Source organism: Petaurus breviceps, unplaced genomic scaffold (genome assembly GCF_028583685.1).
Source record: "Petaurus breviceps papuanus isolate PSGF00001 unplaced genomic scaffold, PetGlider_PUasm1.0 90895, whole genome shotgun sequence".
Lineage (NCBI taxonomy): Eukaryota > Metazoa > Chordata > Mammalia > Diprotodontia > Petauridae > Petaurus > Petaurus breviceps.
The window spans coordinates 30269784-30282734 of NW_027187372.1; the positions used below are offsets into that span (position 1 = coordinate 30269784).

General features: G+C 42.7%; 1 protein-coding gene across 1 annotated transcript in view; it reads right to left on the reverse strand.

Annotated features, from left to right (window-relative positions):
- Positions 1–2599: 2599 nt before the first annotated feature.
- PIK3C2B (phosphatidylinositol-4-phosphate 3-kinase catalytic subunit type 2 beta) overlaps positions 2600–12951 on the reverse strand; it is an 81081-nt gene continuing 70729 nt past the window's right edge. The window contains exons 26-34 of the mRNA XM_069074650.1: positions 12431–12587; positions 11959–12068; positions 11058–11259; positions 10499–10623; positions 8145–8262; positions 7340–7421; positions 6667–6773; positions 5385–5513; positions 2600–5172 (exon numbers count right to left, since the gene is read on the reverse strand). Coding sequence (XP_068930751.1) covers positions 4984–5172; positions 5385–5513; positions 6667–6773; positions 7340–7421; positions 8145–8262; positions 10499–10623; positions 11058–11259; positions 11959–12068; positions 12431–12587 — 1219 coding nt within the window. The 3' untranslated portion in view covers positions 2600–4983. The remainder of the gene's footprint in view (positions 5173–5384; positions 5514–6666; positions 6774–7339; positions 7422–8144; positions 8263–10498; positions 10624–11057; positions 11260–11958; positions 12069–12430; positions 12588–12951) is intronic.

The following is a 12951-nucleotide window of genomic DNA, read 5'->3' on the forward strand; positions in this document are numbered from 1 at the left end:
CCTTGAGCCATCCAGTATGGTATGATGGAAAGAATGCTGGATCTGGAATCAGGAGATCTGCTATTTATTTCCTCTAGACCTCAGATTCCTCATTTGTAAAATGAAGGGTTCAGACTAAGCATTGTTTAACATTCCAATCAAGACCATAACTAGGTCAGGGAGAGAGGCAATTTTCCCCAGGGCTCTGCAGTTTAGGGAACACTGACAGCATTTGCAATCCTTCAGCAGCAAAGGAACAACTGAGCTTAGTAGATAGATGGAAAGAATTATTAGTTGAAATAGGAAGCTATTCCTGGCTTGTGTTTGCTCCCACTCTCATTCTTTCTCTTTTTTCTCTTTCTGTCTGTCTTGCACACACACACACACACACACACACACACACACCTATACCTCCTTTATAAAGGAGTTGACCTCCCCATCCTCTTCTACCCCGACCCTCACTATTTCTCACATATTTAATGTATGTTTGTGTGTATACTATGAGTTAACCTGTAAAGGAGACGTGTGTATGTGTATATATATATATATATATATACATATACATATATATGTTTTCTTTATAGGCCTATTCATTACATCATTGAATCCTAGATTGAGAGCTAAAGCTGGAAGGGACCTTAAGACATTATCTAATCTAACCCCCTCCTTTTACTGATGAGGAAACTGAGGCTCAAAGAGATCAAGTCACTTAGCATTAGAATGGGAGCTCCTTGAAAGTATGGATTGTCTCTTCTGTTTGTACTCCCAGCATTTAGCACAGTTCTTTGCATGATAAATGCCTTATTCATTTTTCTCACTAAGGTCTTACAGTTGCAGAGCTGGACTTGGAACCCACAACCTCTGACTTCAAATCCAGTGTTCTTTCTATGGGACCATCCTGCCCTTGCTGTTTCAGTAGTAGCCTTCAGCTGTTTCAGTAGTGTCTGACTCTTTCTGACCCATTTGGGGTCTACCTGGCAACAATACTAGAGTGGTTTGCCATTTCCTTCTCCAGCTCATTTTACAGAGGAGAAAACAGGCAAACCGGGTGAAATGACTCGCCCAGGATCACACGTCTAGTAAGTGTCTGAGGCCCGATTTGAACTCGGGAGGATGAGTCTTCCTGACTCCAGTCCAGGCACGCCATGCACTGTGGCCCCCCAGCTGCCTTTGTCATAGCTTGTTATTCTTCCTCCACCCCGTCAACCTCATTCACTCCTTCAGAGACTCATGTCTTGGTCCATATTTGTAGAATTCTATAAGGAGAAATGTTCTACAATTGCCTTTACCTGGACTTACACAGGGATTCAAGTTCCCTTTTCAGAAGCATTGGGTTTGCTCCTTTGAAGTTCCAAAGTCCAGAACAGTGGCGACACCTTAAGGCCAATGACATATCCTGCAGCTAGTTAATTTTCACTCTTCACCAAACAGAAAAACCCCAAGGAATTCCCGTCAAATCCGCCCCCCTCTTCCAGTTTCTGTTTGACTCACTACTGGAAAATTTATAAAATGTATGAGCAAATTCCCCACCCTCCTGTTTCCTTCATCATCATCATCATCACAATCTGAGGAAAAAGAATTATTTTCCTCTTTCCTGTGTACAGCGTCAGTAAAAGGTCTATCATGCCTTGGCGCCACCCCCACCCCCCCATTACCTTATATTAGCCTTGATTATACTTTGTATTTCCTTGTGTGCATGTGTAGCATTTTCCATCCAGCAAGATCATTAAGATCCTTGAGGGCAAATTCTGCTACATTTTTGTCACTATATCCCTTATAGTAAGAGTTTAATAAATGCTTGCTGAGCTGAATTTAAAATATACTAGATTTGGAATTTGAAGACATAGGGTTGAATTCTAGTTCTAAATGAATTGTGACACAATTCTAAAATTCTAATTCTTACAAACTAAATGAATTGTGACAAGTCACTTAACCTAGACATTTCTAGGCTTCAATTCCCACCTTGGAGTCACTATATGATCTCTTCCAGCCCTAATTCATATCAAGTGCTCAGTCACAGTTGGGCAGAACAGCATTCCCTTTCTCTACTAGCAGGGGAAGTTTAGGGCACAGATCATGGCATATTGGGATCTATTGAAAGAAATGAGAACTGTTTAGCCTGGAGAAGAGACATCTTAAAGACTCTTCATGGAAGAGAGGGCAGAACTAGGAAAAACAAATGGGAACTGTCATGAGGGAAATTTCAGGTTTTCCCATAAGGAAAGATTTTCTAACAATTAACAATGCAGTGAGGTGCCTTGAGAGACAGTGAGTTCCTTATCATTAGAGAACTTTAAGCAGACAGTGAATGACCACTTGTGCAGGATGTAGTAGAGGAGATGCCCAATCAGGTCCAGACTGGAGTAGATGACCTTGGAGGCTCCTTATGAAAGGCTGTGGTTTTACATACTAAACTTTCTTACAAAGGCACGGATGTCACTGTGGACACTGGCTCAGTATTCCATATAACCTTATACTTAATGCTTCAATATAGCAACAGACCAGCAGCTGCTGTTTAGGAACCAATCAAGACAAGAACACAAGGGTCTCATCATCAGAAGGTTGACCTTATGGTGGGGAATACTTTGGCCATGGTGACTCATAAAACAGATTACACAAAGAGTGGTAAAAGATTTAATAAGAGAAATTTATATATAATTGGGGTTTGAAAACTGACTGTATCCTGGGATTTGTAGTTCAGAAAGACAATCCCTCAGAACTTTAAATCCCAGGATGCCAATCATTTCTCAAAATGTATCATAGATTGGATCCATAATGGAGTATGGGAAACCAGAGTCGCCTCTCAAAACATCCTGACATTTTCTAATTGCCTTCTTATAGAACAACTGTGCCCTCCCACATATCCCTTGGTACCAGGGATGGAATCCCGAGCTGGATGCCCCATGGTTCTGACCCAGTAAAATAATTTTCATGTGGGTAACTGAAGCACTGTGAACCAAAGGCAGCTTTTCAACAGGTTAGCCCCTACCTAAATAACAAATGGAAACATCCCAAGGAAGAGCAGATCCTCTTGGAAATCTAATGAGATAAGATGTTTAGGATATACCAGATAGTTTGAACCCAAACCTCTCAAGCCCCTCTTAGCCTTGAAAACCATCAATTCTGTTCCTTGAATGTTATTTATTAAAAAATACAGTTCCAGAGAAAGTGAGAAACACAGGGGGCCATGGGGAAATGGGTACAGTACGGAAGCCTCTTTTTACCAAGGCTGCTGGGGTATACAAAATAAAATAAGCTCCAAGCAATGGCCTTAAAATACTTCTGGTCCATTCATCTGGGAAAGCCTCACATGCAAGTTTAACAGGGGGTGACAACAAGAGCCCAGCTTCCTTCTCTGCTCTTTTTAATATAAAAGAAAAATAGAGACATTGGGACTAATGTTGCTGTATCCAACTGGAGCTATTCTCTCCAGTCCTTGGGAGAGTGCATACACAAAGCATTCTGGATCAGGGGGTTTCTGATCCTAGAAGATGGAATGGTGAAGGTCCTGGTGAGGAAAACCAACGCAACTGAAAGAGTGACTTCTGGCCTCATTTCTTTCTACTTTCCATCATGGGGCTAGAGGAAGAAGTAGTTCAATTTAACTACCTTAATTCAGTTTTTAATATGCAATGTTCAGAGTCTCTCCTTTGCCATAGAAGACCCTGAAAAATGAAACCCCAAAGGTAGCATCTAACCTCCAGAGGTGGAAGACTAAGGGTTTCCCCCGGCCCAACTCCTGAAGTAGGTGATAGGGGGATGACCACACCTTCCACTCCAATTCCTTGTAGTAGAAGACACAGAGCAGCTAACAGCTCCATCTCATTTCACTCCAGTTATAGACATCCCTTGAGCTCCAGAATGAACAGATGGATGGGATTGTGGGAAGGAAGAAATCATTATATAAAAAGAATAAACAAATAAGAAAGAAAATTAGTTCGAGAGAGAATAAGAAGAAAAGAGAAATGAAAAGTATTATGGAAGGAATGCTTCTCAGAAATGACCTGAAAGGCAAAGTTGATTTATTTCCCCTGCCCCAGGCTCAGTCTGGCTCAAGGTCCAGGCCATGCAGGTGAGGGCTGCTCATTTCAAGATCCAGTACAGCATTTTGTCCCACCAGAGGAAATACAGAGGGTAGGTGAAAGCAAATCCCTGGTAGCCTCCTGAAGAGGACCCAGTAGATGGTAGGGGAAAGGGATAGAAGACAAGGGTGATCAGATCAGATCCTACTGAAGTGAGGGAGTGGTCCCCTGAACACAGGTCACCCCTGGCAGGACCCCAGAAATGGAAGGCCCTTCCTTACACATGTACAAATTATACAGCTCTCCTTTGGAAGCAAAATCTCTAACAGGCACAGAGGAGTAGGCATCTGTCCTAGCACATACTCCCCTACCTCTTCCTCTCTCCCCAAGCCTGCCCCCAGAGGGGAGGAGGACACTAGGAGGGGACCTAATCGACTCCCTCCCTGTCCCCCACAAAAAAATAATAATTCCTATGGATAGAAAAAAAAACCCTAGGGAAAAGTCCAATAAGAACCTTATCAATAATACAAAAGAATACCAAACATTCTTCCCACCCCCACCCCCACCTCTCCAAGGCATATGCCAATTCTCATAATGCCTCCCTGTCCAGTTAGGACAAAATTACTATTTCATTTTTTAAAAATTAAAAATTAAGATATACACCTCCCCTCTTTAAAAAAAATGTCCCCACCCCATCCCCACCCCAACCCTAATCAGGCATTGCTCCCTTGACACAAGGTAAACTTAAAACTCTGTTGCACCCTTGCAGCCATGATGGAATTGCCCATCACAACTCGAGTTCAATCTGAGGATGGAGGGATGGGGAAAGATTACTCTCTCTCCCTCCCATCATTGGAGGCTAGATCCACCTGGATAGGGGATAAAATGCTCCTAGGGCCATGATTTTGCCCATTTTCAAGAAAAGGAAGTGACTCATCTTCTGCCATCATCCTGATAGTCCTGGGCCATGGCTCTGCTGTGTTCACACAATTCCATGACTTCGGGATCCTAGTTCAAACCAACCCATCTTCTCCTGGGTCAGGTCCAGCTCCCGAAGACGGATATGAACTTCCCCAAGAAGGACATTTTCCCAGAATCCTTGCTCACTCAGTACACTCAATTGTAAGTCCCGCTGCTGGAGGTCTCCTTTAGGGATCCCATCATACACCAGCTGCAAAGGCAAGAAAGTGAAGAGAAAAAAGACCAGTAAAAGAGAGAAAGAGCTTTGAGGGCCCAGAGCATACCTAGGGAGATAGGGCATGAGGTACTGGAGCCTTACACCCACATATATACAAAGATAACAAAGGAGCTTCCTTCAAACAATCTAGGGACAGCCCATGCCCTGCTTTGACAACTCTGATTCTGCTAGGTTCCCCCACACACCATCTCATTGTAGGTTGGGTTGCAGGTTTTCCGGGCCACTTTGGTTTTCCTCTTGGTGGTTTTCTGGGGGTCAGGGAGGAGGTAAATCTTCACATAGGGGTCAGGGTCATTCCCATCCTGGAGCAGCTGCTGCAGATAAGAAAAGTGTGATAGATTCCCCTCCTTCTAAAACTTTATCTATCATATACCAACTATCTCATCTAGCCAGACCAGTCCCCTATAGGCAATATGCTTCATTCCACACCTATGTTTTATGGTTCTCAATACCTGGAATATATCTTCCTATAAATCTCTTATTAAAATTCCATTTTGATGCCTCATTGTGGCCCTGGATTCCAAAACCCAGGCTCTGGCAGACCCTATCAAGCTGGAAGGGCTTTGAATACAGGCCTGGTAATAGATCATACCTCTGCTGTCTAAGGACCAGCCTAGTAAAGCTTAGAGAAGACTGGCTACCAGGTGATTATTTTTTTTTCTGGTTGCCAGTACCCCATGAAGACCACAGACTAGATCAGTGATCTCCAAACATTTTTTATTTCATACCCTTCTCAGTAAAATTTTTGAGCCCCCAATGTGTATGTATTTACTTAGTGCATGTTCTGGTATATTTACTTAGTTATAAATTATGTGCATGTTCTACTGTACATGTACTGTATATAATATATAATTACACAAAGAGAAATTTCAAAAGGATAACAAAGATGAATTGATATTTGAATAAAGTCAATAGGGAGCCAGTGGGTTCCTATCACAAAATTTCATATTTAATTGCATACTCCTTCATGAAATTCTCTACTTGTTTTGCACATGTGTGACTTGTATCCACAGTCATACTATGAACGCCTTAACAAGAACCATAGCATGGTTTATGTTTCTCTGTGTTCCCTACATGCTTAAAACTGTGGATTTTCAGTCATTTTTCAGTCATGTCCAATACTTCCTGACCCCATTTGGGGTTTTCTTGGCAGATATAGTTGTTTTGCCATTTCCTTCTCCCCCTCATTTTTACAGATGAGGAAACTGAGGAAAACAGGGTTAAATGACTTGCCTAGGGTCACACAGCTAGTGTCTGAGGCCAGATTTGAACTCAGGAAGATGAGTCTTCCTAACTTTAGGTCTGGCATTCTATTCATTATAATACCTAGCTGCCCTACTCAGTCAATACTGAATTTGATATGGAGGTCACTCATGATAAGAAGGGAAAATTGAGGAAAGGGTTAAGCCAGTCAGTATAAACAGGAAAAATAAAGATCTTTGACCTATCTTTGCCTTTCATTCTTACCAGGCCCCGGATATGCATCACCATGATGAACAGCTTATTATTTTTGTAGGAAATGGATAACTTCACTTCTCCCCCTACCTTCCCCACTGGCCGGGCCCATGTGCCATCTACAGAAATCAAAGGGAAAAGAAAAGGTAGCATGAGTTCTAATCACTTCCCTGAAATATGGACAATTAATTCTGCCTCCTGCCCCACCCTCCCCATTTTCTCATTGCCCAATCAGGTAACGAGAATGCTGGCCCTGACTACATTAGGAATTTTCAAGGTGAACTAAGTCTGAGTGGTGTCCTGGAAAGCAGCATGGTATAATGGGAAGCATACTGGATTGGAAGCTTTAAAACCTGGGCTCCAAACCCCATTGTGCTACTTAGTGCCTGCATTTCTGGATCTCAGTTTCCTCCTCTGTCACTAGATGGTCCAAGAAATAGGATGGATATAGAAATGAGGACAAGGAACTATAACTGTGCTATCATACCCTGGATAGGCCCCTGAGAAGGATCTATACAAAAACATGCTGCAGCAATAGGAAAAGGTAGAGGGGGCAGTTCTAAGGACAGGAGATGGGGGATGGGGTCAGCAGAGGAAGCAGGGACAGAAAAGATCCTAAACAGGCCAGAAGGGAAGACTTTGGGGAAGGAGCAGTAGAGGTATGGTCCTGAAGCAGACACCGTACCTGAGGATTTGGGAGCTGGGCTGATGCCAGCAGCCTTGTCATCCCTGGGCAGGGGGTGGAAGAAGGTGTACACCAAATCACACTAGAAGTAAAGCACAACCCACTCAAGATGAAGGGCAGTTAGGATCAGCTCTTCTTGGCTCTCTGATTTCCCTCCTGAAATTCTGAAGCCCTGGATCAGGTTCCTCCCACCAGCTGCTCACTCACTGCCTCCTACCTAACCTGACTCTGGTCTTCTGTCCCAGCCAGGCAGACCTGCTGCAGGCTCAGACATCACATGAACCACTCTGCCCTTCCCCCACACCCTAACACGCTCATGTGGATGTCATCTGCCCTTTACTTTGCTAAATCTTACTCTCTCTTTCCTTAACAACCAGCCCCAAACTTCCCTCTCCTCCAGGAAACATTTCATGACTAACTGCTTCTGACTCTGATTGCCCTAATTCTTCTAGGATTCTTAACGAATACAGGTTGGGTCCCATAGCTGACTTGGCTTATATTTCTGTCATTTGTATTTACATCTTTGGCCCTCTATTAGGCTGGGAGCCTCCCAGAGGGCAGACACTGTATCATCTTCTTCTTCCTCTTTATCTCTCTACATAGCACAGTGAGGGCCAGGGCTTTACACAGAGAGGGTGCTTTATTGCAGGCTACTGACCAACTAATGATTAAAAGGAAAAGGCCAAGGGGTCTGGGACAAAGGTACCTCCAGGTCCCTTCATACCCTCTTCCTTCCACCATTCTCCAGTTACTCCTTTTCCAATCACTCCCACCCCACCCCTGTCCCACGAATGGGGATGCCCACCTCTGCCACCTCTGGGGACGAATGGATCAGGTGCCAGATATAGCCATTCAGCAGCTCCTTCCTCCGCTCTGCCACAGCCTCACCTCTAGAGCGGCCAATCACAAATCTGCTGGGAAAGCTGGGGTGGGGATGAGGGATGCCCATGGGGAGGGGAGAAGTAGGGTGACAAAGAAAAGAGGGAGTTACTTGTCAAATATCTAAAGCTGGCAATATTTCCATTGATCAGACCCATAATTCTCCATGGCCTTCCCTTCACCTGAACAACTAGAAGTCTTCCCCCATCCTAGAAAGTGCCCCATTTCTCTAGGCTCAGAGGACATAAGCATATCTATGTCTAGCTCCTTAATGCCTCAGTATAGCATCAGACCAGCTGCTGCCTTGGAACGAACAGAGCAAAGAATGGAAAGACTCAACATTGACAGACTGAATTGCTTTTGGAAAAGTAATCAGAAAGAAGGCATACTGCCACCTCCTGCAGAGAGGCGATGGGCTCAGGTCCTGGAATGAGGCATTTTTTATTTTACATAGCCAATGAAGGAATTTGTTTTGCTTAATTATGCATATTTGTTAGAAGGATTTGTTTTTCTTTTTTCTTTTTTTCCACTGGGGGAGGAAAAATGGGAGAAAACAGAAAATATATTTTTATTAATTGAAAAAAGTTTTTTTAAAGAAAAATAAGCATAAAAAGATGATCATTTTGGAACACAAGAAGAAAGTGGGACCTTAGAGACTGCTCTATTTTACAAATGAAAAAAAGAGATTCAATTTTGTATAGGTTCATTTCTCATTTTCAGGAGGCCCATCCTGATTTGCTTCAGGCAAGATAAGGCTTGATTGTATGACCTAGAGGGGGATTGGTGCAATTCTATGGAGAAGTCACAGCTATTTGGCTAGCAAGAGAAACCTCCGCAAAATGGCAAAGGTATGTATGCCTCTACAAAAAAAAGCAACAGTAACAAAATATACAAGGTATGTCCCAAAAGTCTTAGTGAAGTTTTAACCTTTAATAATTTAAGCCTTAACTTAAATTAGGTAACTTTAATAACTTTAAACTTTAATAACTTAAAGTAAGTAGCTTTAATAACTTAAGCTTTTATAACTTAAAACTGCACCGACTTTTGGGACACCTCTATAGCAGTACATTTGGTAATAGCAAAAAAAACCAAAACAGATGCCCTTTGATTGGGGAATAGCTAAACAAATTTTGTTGTATGATAGCAATGGAATCTCATGATAGGGTAAGAAATGATGACTAATAGCTATGGAACACCACAGGAAGACATACAAACTAATGCAAGGTGATACAAGTAGATGCAGGTAAACAATATAACCAGTGACCACAAGAATGTAAATTAAAAGGCACAACAACAAAAATAAATGACTGGAATAGAATACTGGGAAATTATAATGACCAACTGAAGCATCTTTGTTTTTTAATGAAGAGGACATTTGAAAGGCAGTCAGAAAAAGGCACAGACTGACAGGACAGCTTTGAAAGCTAGAGGATGATCTTTTTCTATACATTTAAAAATAAAAGTAGGTTATACATAATAGAGAACATTAGTTTCATAGTATAATCTTCATTTTCTGTCCTACTGTGTATAAAAAAGCTGATCACATTTGGTGATTCAGCATAAAAAATTAAAAATAATTTTTTAAAAAGATTAACAAATTTGCATGGGGAGACTGCAGAGGAGGAGCAGTGAGAATGAAAATTATAATGCCCAAACTTGGCCCCAAAGAAGAAATATAAAGGGAGGAAATAAGCATTTATATAGTGCCTACTATGTGCCAGCCACCACACTAAGTTCTTTTTACAAATGTTATCTGATTTGATGCTTACAACCACCCTGGGAGGTAGGTACTATTATGATTCCCCATTTTACAGATGAAGAAAATGATGCAGGTAGAGGTTAAGTGACTTGCCCAGGGTCACACAGCTAGTGTCTGGGGCTAGATTTAAATTTAGGTCTTCCTAACTCCAGACCCAGCACTCTATCCACTGCACCACCTAACTGCCCTGAGGTACTGCTTAGTTTTGCTTCCCCCACCCCCACCCCTGCCCCTTCCCTTTTTATTCTCTGTTGTAAGGGATAGCTTTTGGAAGGAAAAATATTGAGGAATATAGGTGATATGACAGCAGGGATTATTTGCCTTTCTTTGTATTCCTAGGACTTAGCATAGTGCCCAGTACATAGTAGGTACTTCCTAAATGTTTATTCACTGAAAAAATATATCAACACTTATTTTTAAAAAATCTAAAACCCCTCTTTCAAGGAGGGGCCTGCTTCTGCCCTGAGCCTCGTTCCCCCTCCATCACCACACCATTGCCCCAGTGTGCAGTGGCTGGATACCTGGGCAGATGGAAGGAAGGGAAGAGAAGGCGTAGCTTGCTGTGTAGTTCCTGGAACTCCTCGAAGGTTCGCTGGATGTAGACAGCTTCGTGGGCATTCTCACGCATCACCTTCACCACATAGATCTGGAAAGGCCCCAAGTCTTATTCTGTGCCCTCCCTGCCTTCTGTACCCAGAGGATTTCTGTTTGTTTGGGGAAGCAGGGCTAGGAACAAGAGAGGAAGGAAGAGGAAAGAACCTGGCCCTTTTAGTGATCCTCCTTTAACAGAGACCTGGGACATATGGGGCTCTTCAGATGGAGAAAAAAAAATATTATGTAGCCAAGTGGCAAATGATAAGTGATGTTTTCTTGAACACACTTCATAAAATAAATACTTAAGTGGAGAAGAAGGGTCATCTGGTCTATTTCTCACTTCAGCCAAGTCAGTCATATGAATATAAAAGGAAAGGGTGCCAGCATCCCTCTAATGTATATTCCATTTTGCGTCCCTATCAGATCAAGGGGAGGACTGTTCCCCTAAGCTGGGAGCCATGGCAAATGGGTCATCAGGACACTTACGTAGCCCTTATGGGGGTGGAAGACCTTCTCATGGCGACAGAGGAAGACATCACTGATGCGTCCAGAGCTCTTGAGGGTGTAAGTACGAGGGGCAAAAGAGAGCGTCAGCCGGTCATCAGAGCCTGTGAACTTCATCTGTGCCAAGTTGTGAATGAAGAAATTGAGCTTTGTGGCCACACTGCCCAGGCTGGACTCTATTAACCTATTGTAGGATGACAAGGAAATAGAGGTGACCCTGCTGGATCCTTCCATGTCTCCTCTGCATAGGACACCTGTCCTCCCCTGGACCTCATGGCATAGAAGTTGGTTGGCAATTCTTGTGTATTTACAAATAATTTTGGTCTCTGGTCTTAGTTTTGGTCTGGATCTGTGATTTCATTTGTATGGGGAACTCTTGGTGAGGAAATCCCTTCTACTAATATAGACCATCAGGTTCTCTGCAACTTAAAGAAATGTTTTAGCCACTGAAAGATTACGTTATCAACCCAGGATCATGTTTCCAATATGTGTTAAGCAGGACCTGAACCCAGCCCTCAATCTACCATGACACAATGATTTTTGTATTATTTTGTATTGGAATTATTACTGAGTAGTTTTGATAAGTGCAAAAAAGACAGGGTCTTCACCCATCCCAGTACCACATTTCGTACAAGGTAAACCCTTGATTAATGCTTGTGGAATTGAACTGTCTAGTTGAAAACATGAATCAATACCAACTATAGAATCACAGACTTAGCACTGAAAGGGATCATCTGGTCCAACATTCCTTCCCCTCCTCCATTTTACATATAAAGAAACTGAGCCAAGAGAGGTAAATCCATCCCTTCTGATTTTATTGCAAAAAAAATATTCAAAACATGTCTCGCTGATGATCCAGCATCTTCATATTTAAAGGCATTACCTGGTGAAGTAGGTGGTGGCATTGGCCTCTGTGTCCTGGGGCCTCAAGGCATCATACACATACTTAAGGTCCTCGAGGTCTGAAAGCTCAGGGATCCCACAAGACAGCATCTGGGGAAGAGGGAAAGAGGAAGTTTTGTGGTAATGGTGGAGGGATCATCTGTCCACCAATCAACCTGAGGACTCAAGAGGTTGAGCTAAGATGAGGTGCCCAGAGAAGTGATGATCAATTCAAGAAGCATTTATGAGTGGCATGTTATGTGCTAGGCACGGTGCTAAGAGCTAAGGACACAGACAAAAAGCTAGAGTCCCTATCCTCAAGTGCTTTTTTCTATAACTGATACATATAGCAATTTAAGGTACATTATTAATTTGATCAGATACCCCACAAGTCAAGGGTTAGGGTCGAGTTTAAAGGGCAGTGTTAAGCTGTAGGGAAGAGGAGGGCATTAAAGGAGGATGGGTCCTCTCACCAGGCCCAGAAGGTTGAGGAAGAGATGGGTATGCTTTCTAATGAGGTTGTAGGCCTGGCAGCAAAGGTCCACAAAGTCATGGAAGCGGCTGGATGGTTTGTCTCCCCCATTGATGACATACGCCATGTCCGAGGTAAAGACAAAGGGGGCACGGTCCCTGGGCCAAGAGAAACATACAGGTAGAGATGAGGTGAAAATGAAAGACAAATCCCACCCTCCTGAACCTAATCAATGTATTAACTTATCTTTCCAACCAAGACAAATGGAAGTCTCTAAACCTTTTCTATTTTTTGTCCTATGATGTTATTAGTATCAGGAACCATTCGTTAGGAACTTTTTTACCAATGCAGATTAGCACTTTAACTGAAATTTTTAGTCCCAGAGAGTTTCCCACACTAAAAGAATAAGTGAATCTTATTATTATTATTTAAGACTAGGTTGTGCCCAGGCTGGATATACAGTAGTGGATCACAGACCAGATCCCTCTACTGATTGACCTGAGAGTTTTGACCTCTCCCTTT